The following is a 20,000-nucleotide window of genomic DNA, read 5'->3' on the forward strand; positions in this document are numbered from 1 at the left end:
TCTATAGAGCCCCCCTACAGGTTTCTCTATAGAGTCCCCCTACAGGTTTCTCTATAGAGTCCCCCTACAGGTTTCTCTCAATGGCAAAACAAGCACTATTGTGAAGGTAAAAACAAGCTGGGCATTCGCGCTATTAACTTACATTGTAGGTGGTCATGCTGCTGCCGACTGCAGCGATCTCGCTTCATACTGGACTAATGTCAAAGGTTGTTGTTCCCATCAGTCACTTAGACACAAAAACATAGGAACACAATCTTTGACATGGGTACAGTAGTAAGCATTAACGCTGTAACTGGCAGCCACAACCCTATGGGGGTCGTGCATCGTTGATTTGGGCCACTAAAACTGCTTTTTTTGCCACTGAAAGGCTCAGAGTACTACTCTGACTGTCAGACACTTAGAGTATTAGGTCTGTCAGAGCCTTTCAATAGCAAAACAAGCACTTTTGTGGACGTAAAGCTGCACAATTTCCCATTAACTCACATTGTAGCCACTGCCAACTGCAGCGATCTTGCTTAATACTGGTCCAATGTCTAAGATTGTTGGTCCCATTAGACACAAAAACATAGGAACATAGGCTCCAGGTTGAAAAAAACAATAGTTCCCCTTTTAAGCAAAAGTATCTGAATACTTTCTCCACTACTCCAAATATCCAAATAGTATCAAAAAGGCGTTGCGTTCATGTACGATGGGATTCGATGTAGGTGACGGTTCAGATGATCTAGCAGGGTTTGGTATCGGCATGGTCAGCTCAGAGACTCTCTTAAGTATCCCAGGTATGTGAGCACTGAGGAGGCTAAGGGGGTCAGTTTTCTCCAAGACTGCCACTAGACTTTCCTTGCATACAGCCCCCCCTCCCCCCCCCGCCCCCCCGCTGCTGGATTAGGTTCCTCTCAACACCTTTTTCCCTTGGAAATCCTGCAGCGCTGCCTTACCTCCGGCAGGCGTTTCCTGAGGGGCCCTTCGCTTGCACATTGAGGGAAAGGTAGATTAAGTCAGGCACACGACAAATACTCAAAGAAAAAAATGAGTTCATGGGAAGGAGATCATTTTTTAATAGTTTGATACTTTTAAAACTTTTCACATGACCCAGTTTCTCCCAAAGTGGGGCCTGAGGACTCCCATGGGTTCCAAGAGATTTCCTGGAGGCCTTGTAAGGATAGATTTAACACATCTACTTTATTTTACTACGTGCAAGTTTGCACAAAGATAAGATTGAATGTATAAAGTTGCCAATTTTAGCTTTATTTTATGCTGAATACAGTTATGTGTTACAGGCCTTTGTAGCGTTGCATGATCGATCCAGACTGAAATGTCTCAACAACTACCAGATGGGTTGCCATTAAATTTGATGAAGTACTTTGGTGATCCACAGATTTTCCCTCTAGGGCCATCATCGGGCCAACATTTCCTTTCTCCATTACTTTGGTTTACGATCAAATATCTGCAAAACTAACGTCGCTACTTTGTGTTTGAATGTCAAGTTCAACCGTAGAGTGTATATTTTTGACGGTCTATGTGATCAACGCATTCTCATGAACCGGTTCATATGATATTGTACAAATACTTATGCACAACGGTTTGTATGATATCCCAAGAAATAACAGTGACCGGTGACCAGCCACCTGATGAGTGGTTAAATGACAGTAAGTTGTGTGTTGTCGTTGGGCATTTTGAAGTGGGTATATGGAAATCCTGGTGCTTTCTTAGTGGGAATACTCCGTATACCTGTCATCACATACACTACACCACTGCCTGTAGTAGTAGTAGTATTCCTGAGACACAAACACAAGTTTCCTGGGTAAATGTCTTGTGTTTTCGCCTGGACATACACTCTGCTCCCCCCACTTAAAAGCCCTTTGTTTTATGAAACAACGTTTCTTCTAATTCAGAAATGATTTAAGGGATTTCTGAATTTACAAAAAAAAAAGCTCAACCCTGACATAAACAACCCTTGGCTTTCTCTGGCTGCAGGCGTTCTGCGTGAGAAGGATTACCTTTATAATCCCGGTGGAACCCTGTGTGTACAAAAGGCCCGGCAGCACGTCCAACAACCAGGTGCACATTCTACAACACTGCACGGTCCCACTGTATAAAGGTAGATCCAGGAATGCAACTCAGATGGACAGAGGATTTTAGAAATGCAACAGTGTAAAGCAAAAGTGAATATAATAGAATAGAATAAAATAGAATAGAATAGACTTTACTGTAACCAAGAGGAAATTTGTCTTGGGCATAGTGTGACAAGGTGTCTCTTCACAATACAAAACATGCAGAGAAACCATTTTAAAATCAACAAGGAATTAACAAACAAAAGCGGTGCGTGCTAATGTCTGCTGGTGTCTATGACTTCAGATCAGAGCCATTAATTCACAAACCTGCGAGGTTCAGCAGAGATGATTGCAGAGTCTGGGTTATCTGGACCTCGTCCTGTACCTCAGATACAGTACATAAAGGACCATATGAAGAAGTTTTTTTGCAGCTGCAGCTGTGTCAACAGTCTGGGCAAACAGCGCCCCTCAAGTCCTGGAAAACAAGGAAAAAGAGGGAATAAGGTTTTTCTGTTTCACTCATGCAGCAACAGTGTAATCTCTGATAGCTGAGCATCTTTTTTCACAGTTGTGTATCAGCAGGAAGGATGAGCTCAGCATGTGACAGGCTGTGTTAAAAAGGTAGCAGGGAGGTGTTTTTGGTCCTCAGGTGTGCGTCCTCCACGTCCTCCGGGCTGACTCACAGCACCAGCTTTGTCCCGAGCGCACAAAGAACACACTGTTCCTTCACCGCGGGCCGCGAGTGGTCGGCAGACGCACAACTGCCCAGAGACGACGAGTCAATGACACACCTCCATCAGTGGCTTATACGACTTGGCGGAAACAGGTCTGTGTGTGTGTGTGTCAGGAGGCTGAAACGGGAGACTGGGTGGAGAAAACTTAGAAAACAAGGAAAACTCAAGAATTCAATGTATATGTTCTTTTTTTTCATTTAATTTACATTTCTGCAGTGATGGGCTTTTAGGCCAAATCAAGCCCGCTCATCAACCTAGGTTCCCAATAAATTTTGGTCCAACTAGTTTTTGTTGCTCTTTCAATGTTTTGTTGCTTTTTATGAACTTTTTGTCTGTCCATCATGTCCGGCACTTAGCGCCGCCCATGACAGTTGTGATTGGTTGGGTCTGGCAACGCAAGACTACCCGGAAGGCAAGCTTTGGTTAACTATAGAATTGTGAGGTACATTTACATTGTTTGTGAATAACATTTTTTTTCCAGTTGAAACAAATAAATTGCCATGTTGTCGTCCATCTTAAACATTTTTTGGTTCACACACCCCTTGGCCGGGGCGTACAACGTGGATATGAAAATGAAGGCTTCACCTTCCCCTTTATCTCCATCTTCTAACCAAACTGTGCTGTGGATCCACAGTGTTTACCCTGAGTACAGTTCAGGTCAAGCGGCTGGTAAATCATTCTTTAGTTAGCGGGCGAGGTCACAGGAAGCTCTGCGGTGGTTGAATAACAACATGCAAATGAAGGAACTTGAATGCATAACGAATGCATTGAATGCATTCTGTCGTGTAAGTAAAGATGCCCTGACCACTCAGTGGCCCTGGATATTAACACCTCAGTCACTAAACACCTACCATGCTCGACCCTTTGAGCGAGGAGCTGTTGACACAACAAGGGTCGGCTTCCACACGAATGTGCAACATGAAATTGGGCAAAGAGAAGCGGAAACCTCGAGGGCCGTGAGTGTGTGTTTTGGCTTCTGATGTGAACTTATCGATGGCTGCAGTGTGTTGGGCCGTGGGAGTGAGGCCTGCGAGGTTTGGATGGGGGGGGGGGGGGGGGGGGTTATTTTGGAGGGACAGAGGGGCTTTGACTCGGGCTGTGAAGTGCCAGAGCTCTGGGCTCAGGTCTGGCTGCCAACTCTGCGGGGCGCGTTTATCACTCGGTGCCTCACCGGGGTAAACAAACGGCAAAATGTAGTCATGGAAAATAATAAAGTACATTTACAGCAGTGATCTGCTTCAGTATAACTTCTGAAGTAGTTGTACGTCATGTGAGTATATACATTTTAAAGCTGCATTAATCCTTATTTTTATGTTAAAGATCCAATGTTGTAAAAAGTCTTTTTTGATTATAAAGCAGGTTTGGGTGCAGTATAAATACTGTGAAAGTATCAAAATGCTCAATCCACAGAGTAATGCATGGCCTGTATTCAGAAGCTCTGCCTTTAAGCCTTGTGTTGTCTTCCCCAAAAACGTATTAGTGTTTTTTTTTTTAACGCTTTGCTCACTTTTTCTGGCTTTTTTTCTGGCATTTTTGTGACTTTTCCAATGTTTTGGTCATTATTTTTAAAGTTTTTTGGCGCTTTTTCTAAAGTTTCTGGTATGTTTTTGGCAGTTTTTGCTGTTGTTTTTTTTTGTTGCTTTTCCTAACATTTGTCTTCCCCCCATATTTTCTGTTATAAAAACACTTTGAAAATGGGTCAACATGCGGGTTAACCCTTGTGTGGTCTTCCCGTCAAAAAAATAGACACTATTGTTGACGCTTTATCTTGATGTTTTTAACATTTTCCCTACGTTTTTGTGCTTTTTTTCAACACTTTTGATGCTTTTTTCAAGTTTTTTCACTTTTTTCTACATTAAACACTACGTGACACCAACTTATTAAATTTAGTTTTCTGTTATTTTTGGAATTTATTGTCAAAAAACCTCATTTATAGGAAATTATACCTAATGTTCGAGTTAGAAAAGCAGAAATTTTGAATTATTGAGACTAAAATTAAAGGAATGGATGTTGATGATAATCACAGACTGGAATATGTCAACTTTTACTATTTCTAAATAATATTTCAAAAACACTTCCATTTGTTTTTCAAATGCTATAAAATTGAATAAGACGCCCCAAAATGAATGAAAGTAGAGATGTGTACTTGGCAAAGAGCGTTGGGTGGAATCAATCATGTTATTTTGGGGAATTAAAAAGAACATTGATATAGGACAACTGGTCAATTTGACAACATGAGGGTTAAAAGTACTTCTGAATGGTAAACTACACCATACTATGGTACTATACTATATGTACTGTAGGTAGAAAATGCCGCTGCAGTACGTTCCATTCCTCGGCTGTAAGGGCGGTGCAGAGACTCCGAGAACACAGATGCCGATATATTCAGACAGTATGAGAAAAACAATGTGTTTTTTGAACATTAAAGCATGTGAACATGTTCTGTAGAAAACCACAATTTAAGTATGAACCTGAAAATATGCACGATATGCGACCTTAAAGTAACAATTATCACCAAGCTCTGCAGTGTGTTGATTATCACCGCTACTGCCTGGTGTTAACAATAAAAAAGCTCTGAGAAATACAGTATCACCACCTGCTCCGCTCTCAACACAGTTAGCAACTAGCTGGTGAACATGGCGTAGCATTTATCAGCCAGAGAGACTGAAATTTCTTTGAGAAGTTGGTGGAGACCAAAACAGAGCTTATAGCCAAACATTAACATTCAGAGTTCTGTTTCTGTAAATGTCTGCTGGTTGTGTGAATAGGTAACTGTGTGTTTGTGTGTTCATCATACAGTATTAAAACATCAAGTGGCCAAAACAAATCCATGACTGCAGCTTTTACTTAATTTAAGGCTGGTTCTGCAACCACGCTCACTTTTAACTCTCCCAAATTAAAAAAAAAAAAATATCTACCTTTAGGAGTTGTAATTTCAACCATCAGAGTCTGTGACATATATTAACATTAGACATAATTACTTAATACCATTTTAATCTGGAAAAAGATTTACTATTTAAGGTTTTTATCACTTCCTACAAAATGTCCTTACCGTAATTGTTGTACATTTTGTTTGTAAATTTCTATAACATCAAGATATTAAAATGTATTTTTAGCAAGCTTTGTGCGTCATCGTTTGGGGTCCGGCTGGCTGTAAGTATTCGTTTTGTTTTCTATTTTTCTGAGATTTCTATTGGCCTGCCCTGTTTTGTAGCCCCTCCCTCTCCCTCCTGCTGAGGCCAGCTGACTACACACACCTGAGTCTTATCTATAATCACCTGCTTCCTCCGCTCACACCTGCCCGCCATCTCCAATCAACTGTAGTTCATCAACCCCGGCTCTCCGACGGCTGGCGGCTTGATCGTTGCTCCATGTCACCCTGGTGAAACTCTCACGATCTATCCTGGTTCCTCGCGTGTCCTTGCCTCTGTGTTTTATGTTTTGACCCCCCTCTTTTTGTTTTTACTACATAAATTAGACAAAGTTGCTTGTTACTTTGCAGATTAAAGTTTTCGAAATAATTGTGTTAAAGTATGATGCATTGCTGTAAATTAAATCAGTAATTTGCTAATTGTGAGTATAGGACTGGCATTGGAATATTGTACACTTCCGTCCCACAATGTGTAGGTGAGCAAGAGATGTGACAACTTCTTCCCTCGGTGTGCAAACCGTTTACACATTATTAAAATCACTGGGGAGGATGTGAGCCGGTGTATTGTCTTACCAAAGGACACTATCTTATAAGACCGTGTAGCCAGCCTCTCTGACTGTACATTATATCCTCCGAGTGCCATTTAAAGATATCAAAAGCTCCGTAGCAGCTTGTTCTCCTGTCATTGTGTTCAGAAAGTTCACAGCAGTTTATTCCCCAGCTAGATTGCACACTGTGTGTGTGTGTGTGTGTGTGTGTGTGTGTGTGCGTGCGTGCATGTGTCACTAACTCATTGGACAAGCTGCTCGGTGTCACGAACACAAGCACTATCAGCAGGATGCAGGCACTGGCTTCTAGCACCAATTAGCTCGCAGTGAGACGCCCTCACACTCCTGACACTGCTGCTCCAGGAAGCTGTGGTAGCGTCCATGTTCCCCTGGTAACACAGCCTCATCCTCCTCATCCTCACACTCCTGACACTGCTGCTCCAGGAAGCTACCAATGCCTGGATTTTTTTATTTAATGATAAACAAACTCACCTTGTGCTCCGTGTTGAGTCGGGCATTGGAGTCCGACAATGTACCCGTGACAGGCGACAGGAGTCATGCCATCATCCGGGAATCACACACAGCATTTCATATAGCTCCGTCAAACCCTGAGGACCGTTGTTACTTGTATTCCCATTAGTTGTATTATGGTTTCCTTGGGTCAGGGATGCTCCAAAATCCTGGTTGCAGCTGTCGCCGCGGTCCTGCTACACGTCCTGCGGTGCCCTGCTACGCTCTGCTGGGCCTCGGTATGCCGTGCAGTGCCCTGCTATGCCATGAACTACTACAAACTACTAAAAATTTGACATTTTTTCCCTTTTTCAGATTTTGTTGTTGTTGTTTTCACTAACACCACCTTACTACCACTAGTTTTACAGTACATTTAGGAATTCATGGTCAATAACCCTCATTTATATGGAATTTGTATTCACTGTTCCATTATCTTTTATTGTGACTGTCATATCAACCCCAACTGGTCGTCAGACACCGCCCACCAAGAGCCTGGGTCTGGGTCTTGGTCTGGGTCTGGGTCTGGGTCTGGGTCTGGGCCTGGGTCTGGGTCTGTCCCAGGTTTCTTCCTAAAAGGAGTTTTTCCTCGCCACTGTTGCACTGTTGCTGGCTCTGCAGGGAAATCCTAAAACTGTTGGGTCCTTATAAATTATAGAATGGTCTAGAAGTGCTCTATCTGTAAAGTGTCTTGAGATAACTCTCGTGAATTGATACTATAAATAAAGTTGAATTGAATGAACGTAAACCAGGCCTTAGGTTAAGAATAGCACGCCCCCTTTTTACCCTGCAAACCTCACACAGCGTGTCAGTCCTGTTGCTGCCGTCCTCTGTATGATAAACTGAGGTCAGAGCTGTTGTAACTCGGCATTATCACAGAAGTAGCGAGATCCTTCCGCTGGACATGAAAGGTAAAAAGGACAATGCGTATTGTTGCAATTTTAATTAATCTTCGAGTGTCTTATCTGGCCCGCAGCAGTATTGCAGTTTTGCTCTGTCCATCGTGTAAAAGTAAGAATCTCCGATTAAAACCAGCACGCAGGGACAGCTGAGCCTGAAAAAGACCTGGGGGGGGGTTCGGCCTTGCGTCCCCTCCTCCAGGAGACTCGGAGGTTATCAGAACCCAGCAGTCGGATCGCTAATAAATCACAGGCCGACCTCTGGACAACAGCAGAGCGTTACCACGGCAGCCTGCAGCCCGAGCCAGTTCAACACAGACACATTGATGGGGAGGGGGAGTCCAGATCTGTGTATGTGTGTGTGTGTGTGTGTGTGTGTGTGTGTATAATCGGAGAGATCCATGTCAAAGGATTACAAAACATCTGCCAAGATTTCATAATGTTGTTGGCAATTGAGATAAACTTAATTTACTTTATTGATCCCTTATGGGGAAATTACAATCTACACTCTGTTGTTATTACACACAGGCCTGAAATACACACACACACACACACACACACACACACACACATGCTCATGTCTTGTACATGCACTAATGGAGAGATGTCCGAGTGGGGGGGGACCAGCACCCTGAGCGGCTGAGGGGGGTTCAGGGCCTTGCTCCGAATGCCCAGAAGGTGAACTGGCATCTCTCCAGCTACCAGTCCACACACTCCGTGCTTTGGTCCGAATGGGGACTTGAACCAGCAACCCTGCGGTTCCCAACCCAACTCCCTACGGACTGAAACACTGCCACCCCAAATGATAGAAATTACATGTTATAGATAAACTAAAATGATATTAAAAATAAAATTACCTTCTGAGGGCGAAGGATGCGCTCCAGAGATGTTTTATACACTATCATTCCTTATTAACAAAGCAATGTTACAAAATTTCAATTTAGCCATTTATTTACTACTTTATTCATACATCACACTACTTTTGTGAATCTTAGACATTTGTAAACTTCCAGGCACCAAAACAATGTAACAAGCAACACATGGGGATCAGGTTATCTGGAAAGACCTTAAAAGAAGAATTTAAGAAGATGTGGAAAAATCAAGGAAACACCCTTAAACCTCGGAGGGTTAAATAAATGACTCCTTAGGTCATTCAGTCATATAATGTTAAATTTAAGCAATATCGGTTGTAGACCATTTAAATGGAGGGGCCAGGCTGGGGCCACATGCCGTTTTAGGGGTAACAAATATATTAATGTTTATAATATTAATATACAATGTGATTACGTGTCACATACCATCAACCCTCCATAGATTTGGGTCTACAAAAGACTAACAATACACATGTGACAAACATAGAGATACTCATTCAGTGTTAATCTACCTTTTATTTGTCACTGTTCATTATTAATATCCCTTCTTTGGTGATAAAGGTGGGGTTACAAATGTGTAAAAATATTTCCCACAGCCTCTGATTTCAAGAAAAGGATTATTTCAAAAAAGGATGTTATTACTTCAAATAGGACGTTATCTGACTCAGCTAACGGTTGTTTTCCCTTTGCCCCCATTTATTTCAGTCTGTCTATTTTTTTTTAATCTATAACAAGATCTGTTTCTCTTTTTTCTTTTTTTTGATTAGTCTTCCTGTGTGTGAGCGTGTGTGTGTGTGTGTGTGTGTGTGTGTGTGTGTACTCTGCTCTGTCCAGGTTTCTGGGGGGGGGGGGGGGGGGGGGGGGGGGAGTTAAGTGGTCACAGCTTCACTGGCTCCTTGAAGTTACTCAACGCACTCTCTGACCCACATTTACACTTGCGTTTATTTAACATTATACTTTATGTATATTATACTCGACTTTTTACTTACCATATATTGTAACTCTCTCTCTCCGTAGTTGTAGTTCTTCTTGTGTTACTTTTGCCTTTTCGTTATGCATAATATCTTGCATGTTCACCCATGGATCTCTGTTGCTCTATTTAACCCTTGTGTTGTCCTCAAGGGTAAAAAATGGACAAAAATGTGAAATTTTTACCCTTTTTTTTACTTTTACTACCTTACTACCACTAGTTTTACAGTACATTGTACCTAATATTTGAGTTAAAAAAGCAGAAATGCTGAATTATTTTGACTAATAGTTAAGATAAGAGGAATGAAAGTGATCAGTTGTATTTGCAAAGAGCGTTGTAAGGAATCCAATCCATTTTTTTGTGGTAATTTGGTTGAAAAGAAACTCATATTTCAGATATAGACATTTTTTAAAGGGGTCCAATTAGACCTGAGGACAACAGGAGGGTTAAAGGGAACCAGGATAGCTTTGCCCCCCCCTTCCTGCTTTCAGTCTTTATGCCAAACTAAGTTAACCACCTTCTGGGTTCAACTCCGTCCTAATCACACAGACAGGAGACAACTTAGTGACAGAGAAATACAGATTGTTCCACTGCGTTATCATCCTTACAGCGTTGGTGTTGGTGTGGCATGGGGTTCAGTGAAAACCTGCACTGCAGCTCCTTCCTCTCTAAGAGATTCTGAAGATAGTTTATCCAAAGGAAACAAACCATGATCAATTCTTTCCATCCCTCTGATGACCTTGATGAATCCGACCCTCTGATGTCCGTGGGCTTGGATCGATACGTGTTCGCAAGAGTTGATGAGCCTGATTGAATTTGTGTGCCTGTTGTTATTCCTCTCACAAACACTGGCCTTCCAACTTGTATCTCAAACAGAAGTCATGATGTAAGAGGACTAAATATTATGGTTGGCTGACAGGATGAGGACAAATGTCGTACTAGTAGGTGTGTCCCGATTTCCATTTTAAATCAAAAATGTATCAAAATAAGCTTTACATTTCTATCAAATCTGTCTATTTGATCAAAATCAGAAGCAGGATCGCCATTCCCCTGGTAGGTTTCTCTCTCCACCCTCGCCTACTTGCGCACGTCCAAAGAAAACCGCAAACAGACACAGCGTAGCTTACCGCCTGGTAGCATGCAACTAAAGACACACAGGGTACCGTTAGCTTACCGGTAGCCTGCAGCTGCACTTTTCCAGTAAAGAACTGGAAAATCCTCCCGCTTCCCTGAAGTCACCGGTGTGGCAACATTGTGCCTTCCTCAAGAGTGAGTCATGGAAACAAACAAAGGCACAGCTTGTGGGCTCCAATGGGACTCCATGGTGCGTTCAGGACACATTGTCATTGTTGTCATTTTGGCAAAATGAATGGCAGTCAATGGAGTGCTAACAGCGGGTGAGTGCCTGGTAGCATTAAAATAGCGCCATTGAAGCTACGCTTTGTGGAGGTTGGCTTTCCCCCTTGGGTACATTGTATGTACACTTAATTTAGCAGCGCATTTTGGGTATTTTACCCTGACTACATAGTGAAGGAAATTAAGCGCAGAGAATTTGAACACCACTACAAAATGGCGAACACACCATGTACTGTAGTGCACTGTTTCCGTGATAGGGAACGGGTTACAACACAGCTGAAGACTTATTTAAAATGCAACTTAAAATGACAAGATCCTCAAATTGTACGGCCAGGTAAAGCAGTAGATACATATTTATTTAGGAATTTATGGACACAAAAGTATCACATCGTATCATGTCTTTTTAGAAAGAATGAAAAATTAAGAAACCTTCTGTGAGAAACGACAGAGTAAAACAAGCTAATCACACGCGTGATTTCAGCTCTGTGGTCTCGTGATTGTTTGATTTGTTGAAATGAGATAAAATAATTAAATAGTACACACTGGTGCTATAAATAGAATTAAATATGCATATTCAAACAATGCTTCCATGCAGTGTAGACACATTAACAACATATATTTACATTACTTAGCTCAATTTTACAGGTTAACTTTGTGGTTATGAACACTATTCACAAACCAGGCACAAAAATATGTATTGACTCCTATAATTAGACTTAATATTTTTTGTGTGTGGAAGTGAATGCAACCCTTCTAATAGGGTTTTTTAATTCAAGTGTTCAGTGTAACGGCTATAACAGGTTGTTTATGGTGTGTGTAGAGGGAAAATGGGGTGCATTTGTTATATGTGCTCTGTTAGCTCGTCCGTCACTCTTCATCTGTGTGACTGGCTCCAGCAGAGAGTTCACAGTCCGCAGAAAGTCTTTGTTGTGGAGCAAATCCCCTCGCTTTGACTTCCAAATGAAGCTCTATACCATCTGATACCCAGCAGGACATTGGTGACAAACAGTCAATAGAAAGGTTTAGCTGTTTTTCCATCAGTGGGCGATGACCCGGTGTTCACCTCCACATGTCTGGGCTGAAGGATTCCTCTTAGAACCAGCTTAGGGAACCATGGAGAACAGCAAACATACAGTCAGCAGGTGCAGAGGAATTCAGAGTCATCTTGACGGCTGGGGACGAGTATCGCAGCATTTTCACCACTGGACCGTCCTATGCGGGCCGTTCCCCTGCAGACCAACAGAGACGGCAGAGTTGTTGATTAAACAGAACTTTAAATGAGAACTCCAGTGAGAACATGTTTACAGTATCAACTAGGACGGTGGCTCTGAAAGACTCGCTCAGTCATGAAGGACAGCAGACAGTACAGTAGATTCAAAAGGTCACCCAGAGCAGCTCTGCTTCCTAGTACACTGCATTGACTTATGTTTCTGAAAAATATGTTATGTTGTTGTTGTCTTTCCTCTCATTGAACAAAAACATAGTCTTCATTTTATCTACACTACTTTTTGCTTGCAAACATAGTAGATAGGGTTATCAATTTAGTATTTCTCATGAAGGGAATGGAGGATTTCAGACACTAGTATGGTGGGGGGGAAATAAATATCCATGTGTATTCTTGCTATATGTTTGACTGATTTTTTAAAGAAAAATATGGCTAAATAGTCCTTTGTTCCTAGTGTTGTTGCAGTTTACAGCTGCAAATGTATTTGCATCTTGTGGGAGATTACAGAGGTAACTCTGCTACCAACAAATTTGGTAATACATAGAGTTGTAGATGGCTTAAAACATATAGTTGCGATTAGTGTCCATGGTTAACTGTGCAATACTTTTAAACATACTTTTTATTACTTATCATAAGTTGTCAATGGTCAAGTGGTATTTGAGACTCAATTACGGATGATTTTCCAAACTACAAACCAGCCCAAGGCCCAAATCACAAAGCAAGCGTGCGTTAGTCGTGCGTTGTAGAAATTAACGGCGTTAAAAGGAATTTGTGTTAACTTGTTAGTATGTATAATTTTGACAGCCCTACAATGTATGCATTTAAAAAATACTAAGCACATACCTTGAAAACGGAGGAATAATCTTACGTCTAAATAGCTTCTGTAAGAACCTTTGTCCCATTGACATACATTGTAAGGGCTGTGAATCCAAACTGACTACATGGGTGCCGTTCTCCATGAATCAGAGAACTAAAAACTTTCTACAGCCATCTTAAAATCCTAGCGGCCTCCTACTTAAAACACACAGTAGGTTTTCATTGAAGTATTTCTTTAAAAATGATATATTGAAACATGGAAAAGACTAGACTGCCATAAGAGCGGAAAGAGACAAATCAAAGTTGACCCTTACCACCAACATAGTCCTGCATTGTAGTACAACACAGATGAAAGAAGTACAGTGTGCACTGAGTACAATGAGCAAGGGAGGCAAAAGACAAGAGGCCATGAAAGAGAGTGAGCTCCACAGTGTAAGAAAAAAAGGAAAACCCAGACAAAGAAGTGATTCATGGTCAACCTGTAGAAGAAGTTACTATGGATACCGCAGGTGCTGAGGGGTTGATAGGCACAGAGGCGGGAGAACAGAAAAGCAAGTTTGCGAGTTCATTAAGAGAAACAAGGAGAGCTGTGGGGTAAAGAGGCGTGGGGGGGGGAGGGGGGGGGGGGGGGGGGGGGAGGGGGAGTTCAGGACACGACCTACGCTATTTCCATTTGCCTGTGTGTGTGTGGTGTTCCCGTTCCCGGTGTGTGCCGAGGGTGTGCTGCTCCCGCTGTTGGCTGCAGAGTGGGTGGAAGCTCTGGGAATGACTGTGGTATAGGATGCGTCCGGAGGGTGCTGCATGAAGTGATGACATGGGCCCATGACAAAAAACACTCAATAAGCCAATAAATGAGGAAAGGGGTGGTGTACGTGACCACCTCTTCCACCAAAGGGACAACAGAAGAGTACATGTGAACCAGCTAAGATCCTGCCATATTCAGGTGTGTCTGTGTACACAAATACACTCGTGTGTGTACTCACATTTCCCACTCCTTTGCTGATTATGGCCAGCTCGGTGGGCTGGTAGACTGAACTCCGCAGCTGGCCGGTGTAGCCGCTGTATGGAGACACCGGCTTGGACACTGTAATGGAGAGACAGAGTCAACATGACATCATGCTGTTATCTGAAACAAGCCCTTTGAGTGATATTTTTAGGGCCTTTTAAGTGCTATCATTCCCAGGCAACCATCTCTTAAATCTTTATATTACAATCACTGAAGATAAGCAGCCCTTCATCAACCCAACGAGACCCCGAGGCTGCTCTGTCCTTTATCTGTCCTCTGTGGTTTCAGGGATGTATCCTGTAGAAACTACACTCTCAGAAAATGAAGTACATAATTGTACCTTTAGGGGTACAATGGCTTGTCACTGGGGCTGTACCCTCAAGGGTACAAAAACTGTACCCTTGAGGGTTGCTTGGGAACATATATGTACCTTTTGACCCTCAAAAAGGTACATATATGTTCCTTGAGGTCCAACAATGAGCCCTATGGGGTACGTTAGTATAGATTGTACCTTGGGGGACAGAAATGGACCCCTACTGTACCCTTATTTCTGACAGTGTACCAGTAGAGAGGGATGTGAGAGATGCCTGATCCCAGCGTCAAATCATTTTCCCATCGGATGAAACTGTTGCCACACCTCAGTTTCCGTGGAAACAATGCAAACATGAAGTGTGATGTTGCTGGTGGGAGTTGGAGTGGCAGTGTTTACATGTGGGATAGGGAGCCTAGACACTGATTAACAGGAGGGATTCAGAGAACTCATTACCTGAGTGAAACTCTGGGGAAAGCAATGTGACCAGAAGGTTGGTCGGCTTTTTCTGTCCCGGTGCTGGTGACACGTAGTATTTACTTTTTAGTCATATTTCACAATGTGAGGGAAGAAGTAAACTATCTAGGGAGTTAACTGGGGAGTTAATGACTAAGGCTGAAGTCAAATTCTATGTCAAAAACTCAGATCTGAGCATTATGATATCACACAACAGCTGTGCAAACAGCGTTTAGGTTTCATCGAGAATTAAAAACAGAATAATCTTATCTTATAAACCATGTTGTTTTATGCAATAACTCTTTAGCAGAATATCTATACGTAAAGTGGCCAATGGCTAGCCAGGCTGTTTATCAGAGTGCCTAAAAATTAGGGCTGCAACTAACAATTATTCATGATTTTATCGATTAATCGATTAGCTGTTTGGTGACTTCCTCAAATGTCTTGCTTTGTCCACAACTCAAAGATATTCAGTTTCCTGTCACAGAGGAGAGAAGAAACTAGAACATATTCATATTTAACATATTTAACTTATCAATTGGCAAAATAGTTGCCGATTAATTTAATAGTTGACAATTAATCAATTAATCGATTATTCTTTGAAGATTTCACTGTATAACAGACATTTTTCTGGCAATTTGAATGCCAAAGATGAATCTATAACTAACTCCAGATGTTAGAAAGATGTTGTAGGTTAAGAATGGATATAATTAAATATAAGTTGTTGCTTTCCACGTCTAAACCACAGTGACACAAGCAGATCAAGCTCATCCTCTATGATTTCCACTGACTCCACAAGCAGCCCTGACGTTCAGCAGCGAGCTGCGAGGCGACACACTTTAGAGCTTTGTGGTGTTTTTACTGCATCAGCTCGGGACTTGATCAGCAGCATATCACATTCTGTGGGGTCAGCATGCAGAGGCAAAACAACCTTTTCAGGACATTTTGCAAAGTAAGTGGTTTGTTGGGACGTTTTTGTAGTCTTGACATTTCAATCATCATGCTTCTGTAAAAGGTGGTTAATTATATTCTGTGATGTTCTAATGCACTGCCAATGCAAGGACAAAGGACGGAGTGTACATTGTTACCAGACCTTCCTCCGACATACCGTGGGTCCAAAAAGTGTCTTTGATAAACCAAATCTAGAGTTACAAACTGCTACATCACACCGCCATGTCAACTGACTGTTAGTATGGGTGGTGTCATTTTCTTTGGTGTCTTAGCTTTCCAAGCTAACGCTAGTGAAAGTGTTGCGGTTGACAGCATGAAACGTGTATTTCTGATGAAGGAGATGAGAGTATACAGTATCCTGTTATTCATTGGCCCAGTGTGATAAGTGCTGTTAAATTGTGTGTACAGGAGCAGTTGTAAACATACATTACGATTGGGTCTATAAAGATGAAATGAAACAACATGTGATGCTGACTGTACCTTGGTTGGTCTCATCCATAGAGAAAGCCTTATTTTCCATGAAGATGTTCTGGGAGCTCTGCTCCTTTAGGATCGTCTCGTAGCCGACTCCTCGGCTCGGGTACGCGTCTTGCCCGAGGCTTTGCTGGCTTCCATCGCCTCTGGTCAAACTGCAGATGTCAGGGATGGTGTAGAGGATTAGGAACACCCATGCGTTCGCCACCAAAGCGATGGCCAAGGTGGGATCATCCCATGTGGGGCCCCCTCTCCTCTCATTCCCGTAGACGTACATGACGATCCACGCCACCCAAATGCCCACAGAGAACAAGCTGGTTAGAAGGATGAAGGCGCCGTCCTTCTTCCACTTATTGTGTTGTCCTGCCATGATGGTCAGACTCGCAACCACCACAGCGAGGATCAGGGTCATCACGTAGATCAGCGCCATGACAAAGTCCTCGTTGGCGATGTTGCAAGGTGTTGCCGTGGCTCTGCTAGTCCCGGCTGTGGCGTTGAGTGGCCCCTGTGGGTGGCGCACAACTGTGATGATCATCCACTCCGTGTTGATGATTACCTCCACCAGCCACAGCCCCAGTGCCCCTAGACACAAGACCCAAGCCCGGGGCCCGGTGTCCTGCCTGGCGAGGATGTTCAGCCTCACGCACTGCATCAGGAGGGAGGCGAAGCAGCCGCCGAACAGCACACCAAAGAGGAACCTCCGCGAGGCGCAGGTGGAGAAGTCCTTCTGCACGATGAAGGCAAAGGTCAGGCAGAAGAGACCGCCGGTGCAGATCAGGAACCAGGCGTTGAGGGCCACCGATCTCTTGCGGTTCTGGTTTTGCATGAAGGGCACATTGGCCAGAAGGGCAATGAAAAGCACAAAGGAGAAGACAATGCCAGCTGCCGCGAAGGCCTCCAGCACGATGCCCCACACGGCATTCAGGTCGCACAGGTTGTAATAGAGGGAGTCCAAGTTAGGGCCACAACCATTAGGGGTGTTGTTGGCAGCCATGGTTACTGGGATCTGGGATTCTGGGATCCTTACAGCACCTGTTCAGACGGACAAACAGGGAGAGTCTGAGAAAGAAGGTCCGATGTGGAGCGATCTTAACAAAGACTCCAAGACGTCACCAATGCTGGACCACAAAACTACACCCCAATTAAGCAAATATTACACTTACATGAGTCAGTGTGCACACAGCAACTCCTGGGATTCAAACCTTTCTTGTGATGTTTACCCAGAAATGATGCCGTAGGAAACTGTGACGAAGTGGGTTTGGTCACCACTTGTCCCATACAGCTCATTATCTAAATTACTAGCTACTGCTAGCCACTAAAATGTCACAGGAATGTCACACTCCTGACAAATCCACAACTTTGCTGTTAATCATTAATCGGGTCTGTCGACAAATATTGTTTCTGCACATTCACGATAACATCTGTGTCAAAGGTCTGAAAGTGCATTAAACCTAAAGTGCTGTGGGTTGAACTGGAGTTTAAATGATGCGCATATCAAATAAAAAAGTGGCACATCAGTTGTCCTTTTATGATTCTATTGAACATACATCCGAGGGGAACATTGTCTGCTTTGTTAAGTTCCAGTCTTGTCTCTATTTGCTGATTCTGGCTCTTTTTGTCCCCGTCAGATTGAATTTCTCTGAACCGAGGACAGACTCTGAGCCAAATCGATAAAAGTGTGTGCGTTCACTCTTTCGAACTTCTGTGACTCAATCCCGACAAGGATCTTTCTGGAAACACGAAATCAACCTTTTCTGGTTCTCCATGAACCCAGATTTAGTCGGTCCCTTTGTTAGTGCTGCCATCAGTCCCTCGTAATAAACTAATTAAGTTTTCTCTGTTTTCATTTTAGGGTGTGACCTCTAATCACACGCAGAGCATTGAAGCTGCTCCAGTGTTCTTTTTTTAGACTCCAGGCCTCTCAAACAGAGAAACAGAGACCCGCGGGAGACTCTGTATCACAGGTCCCACTCTTTAGTCAGTCCACGCTTTGTTATCATCAAAAGCTCAAGGACTGACCGTTTGATGGTATGTTTGCAATTCCTGAATGCTCAAGGTAGGACCACAAGGCCGACTTTCATTCCAGTATGAAAATAACTAAAAGAAAGATCAAGGCAGCAGTTTGGCTTCCCAAATGTCTCAGCAGGTTCATGTCAAGCTAAAGTAGACCATAAAGTAGACTTGGCCTGACTCATGTCAAACTGAGACCTTGCTTTGTTTTGTGTTAACACAAAAACTGCAGCGATAAAGCCTTTGTATGGAACGTGAAACCTTTGATTCTTAGAATATAATCACAATCCACACAAATGAATACAATAACAATAACTAAGTATTTGTTCCACTAATGTTCATGATTTAACAAGATTCAAAGTTTAGGCCTTATTCCAAATAGCATTTTCCGATTAAGACATGTGGAATAGATCAGTATTATTCAGATTTTAAGAGCATTTATTAGGCATGTATTGTATACGTGTACTTTACCTTAAAATGTGCAGTTATGACACATCTATGCAGTATTCCTCCTCACTACAGCTATGTACACTTTAGCTTATTTAAGCAGCAGATCTGTCCTCGCATCAATATGATCCATTTATGCATCTGAGCCAGTAAACACACACACACACACACACACACACACACACACACACACACACACTTCAGGACGTGTTCATATAAATGACCATTACACACACACTTTAACCTGCATGATATAATGAGTGTGTAATCGCACCTTCCTCTGCTCCTTTAAATTGACAGAAATAGCACAAAGTGTAGTTATTGCGCGCGACCATATTTAGGCTAGTTAAAATGTTTGTTCAGGCGTATATGAATATAGGCTTATCTATACAAACTTACTCAAATCTTAAAACCAGAGCCAGACCGGCCTGATCTTCAGGATATGAACACACTGATGAGTGTGAGGTGTAACCAGCCTACCTGTGTGTTAGTGTGATGTATCCAGACTCACCTCTCAGCTGGTGGTGAGCTCTGAAACGATCTCCACCTGCTCCAACCGGCGTTAAATCACCAAAAAGGAGAGAAAACGGAGAGAGAGGGAAGAAAGTCACATTAAAAGTGGCTGGTCTTCGATAAATCTCATAGAAAAGCTGGTTTACAAACCAGTTCAGACAAATCAAATACAAAAAAAGTTACGAGTTCCGAGCGCTTTCCAGCGATCTGACTGCTGCTCTCTCTCTCTCTCTCTCTCTCTCTCTCTCTCTCTCTCTCTCTCTCTCTCTCTCTGCCTTCCTATGTCTCTCTATTTCTCTTTCCCACTCTCTCAAACTCTCTCTTACGCACGTATACAGGCAGCATCACGCGCACGCGCGCTCACACACACACACACACACAGCTTGCTTTCTCACTATATTTCGTCAGATAAACAGATTTGAGAACTAAAACGCGTGTTTATTTTTTTAAAAACCTTTATTGAACCAGGTAGGTGTTGACAACAGGTTCTCGTCTGCAAAGGCGACCTGGCCCAGACAACACACAGTTTCACATTCAATAACATATAACACAGGATTACAGAATTCAAAAAGTCCATGAGGTGAGTCTATAACGCTGCTGAGGTGTCGCCTAGTTAGTGATATTGATCAGTTATAACGCATTATATGTGAATAGACAGTCTGTATACGTGCTGATATAGTAGTGTAGAATCAATGGACAGTTGG

At 42.7% G+C, this 20,000-nt stretch overlaps 1 protein-coding gene across 2 annotated transcripts; it reads right to left on the reverse strand.

Moving 5' to 3' along the window:
• Positions 1-2,191: 2,191 nt before the first annotated feature.
• Positions 2,192-19,565, reverse strand: gprc5c (G protein-coupled receptor, class C, group 5, member C). 2 transcript variants are annotated; one of them, XM_034860008.1, is made up of 7 exons: positions 19,264-19,565; positions 16,333-17,358; positions 14,113-14,213; positions 13,792-13,926; positions 11,535-12,317; positions 5,348-5,357; positions 2,192-2,201 (listed from the first exon to the last, which is right to left on the reverse strand). In XM_034860008.1, the coding sequence occupies exons 2-5, from the start codon at positions 17,318-17,320 to the stop codon at positions 12,285-12,287; spliced, it is 1,257 nt and encodes a 418-aa protein (XP_034715899.1). In that variant the 5' UTR covers positions 17,321-17,358; positions 19,264-19,565; the 3' UTR covers positions 2,192-2,201; positions 5,348-5,357; positions 11,535-12,284. The 2 variants fall into 2 exon arrangements, with proteins under 2 accessions (XP_034715899.1, XP_034715898.1); XM_034860007.1 differs by having other exon boundaries at positions 16,333-17,457; positions 19,295-19,564.
• Between the last annotated feature and the right edge of the window lie 435 nt (positions 19,566-20,000).

Source organism: Etheostoma cragini, chromosome 21 (assembly GCF_013103735.1).
Source record: "Etheostoma cragini isolate CJK2018 chromosome 21, CSU_Ecrag_1.0, whole genome shotgun sequence".
Taxonomy (NCBI): domain Eukaryota; kingdom Metazoa; phylum Chordata; class Actinopteri; order Perciformes; family Percidae; genus Etheostoma; species Etheostoma cragini.

Coding starts and splice junctions, on each gene's coding strand:
- gprc5c (XM_034860008.1), bottom strand. CDS start 17,320: ATGGCTGCCAACAACACCCCTAATGGTTGTGGCCCTAACTTGGACTCC. Junction 14,214..16,332: donor TATGGATGAGACCAACCAAG/GTACAGTCAGCA, acceptor TCTCCATTACAG/TGTCCAAGCCGGTGTCTCCA. Junction 13,927..14,112: donor TCAGCAAAGGAGTGGGAAAT/GTGAGTACACAC, acceptor CACTTCATGCAG/CACCCTCCGGACGCATCCTA.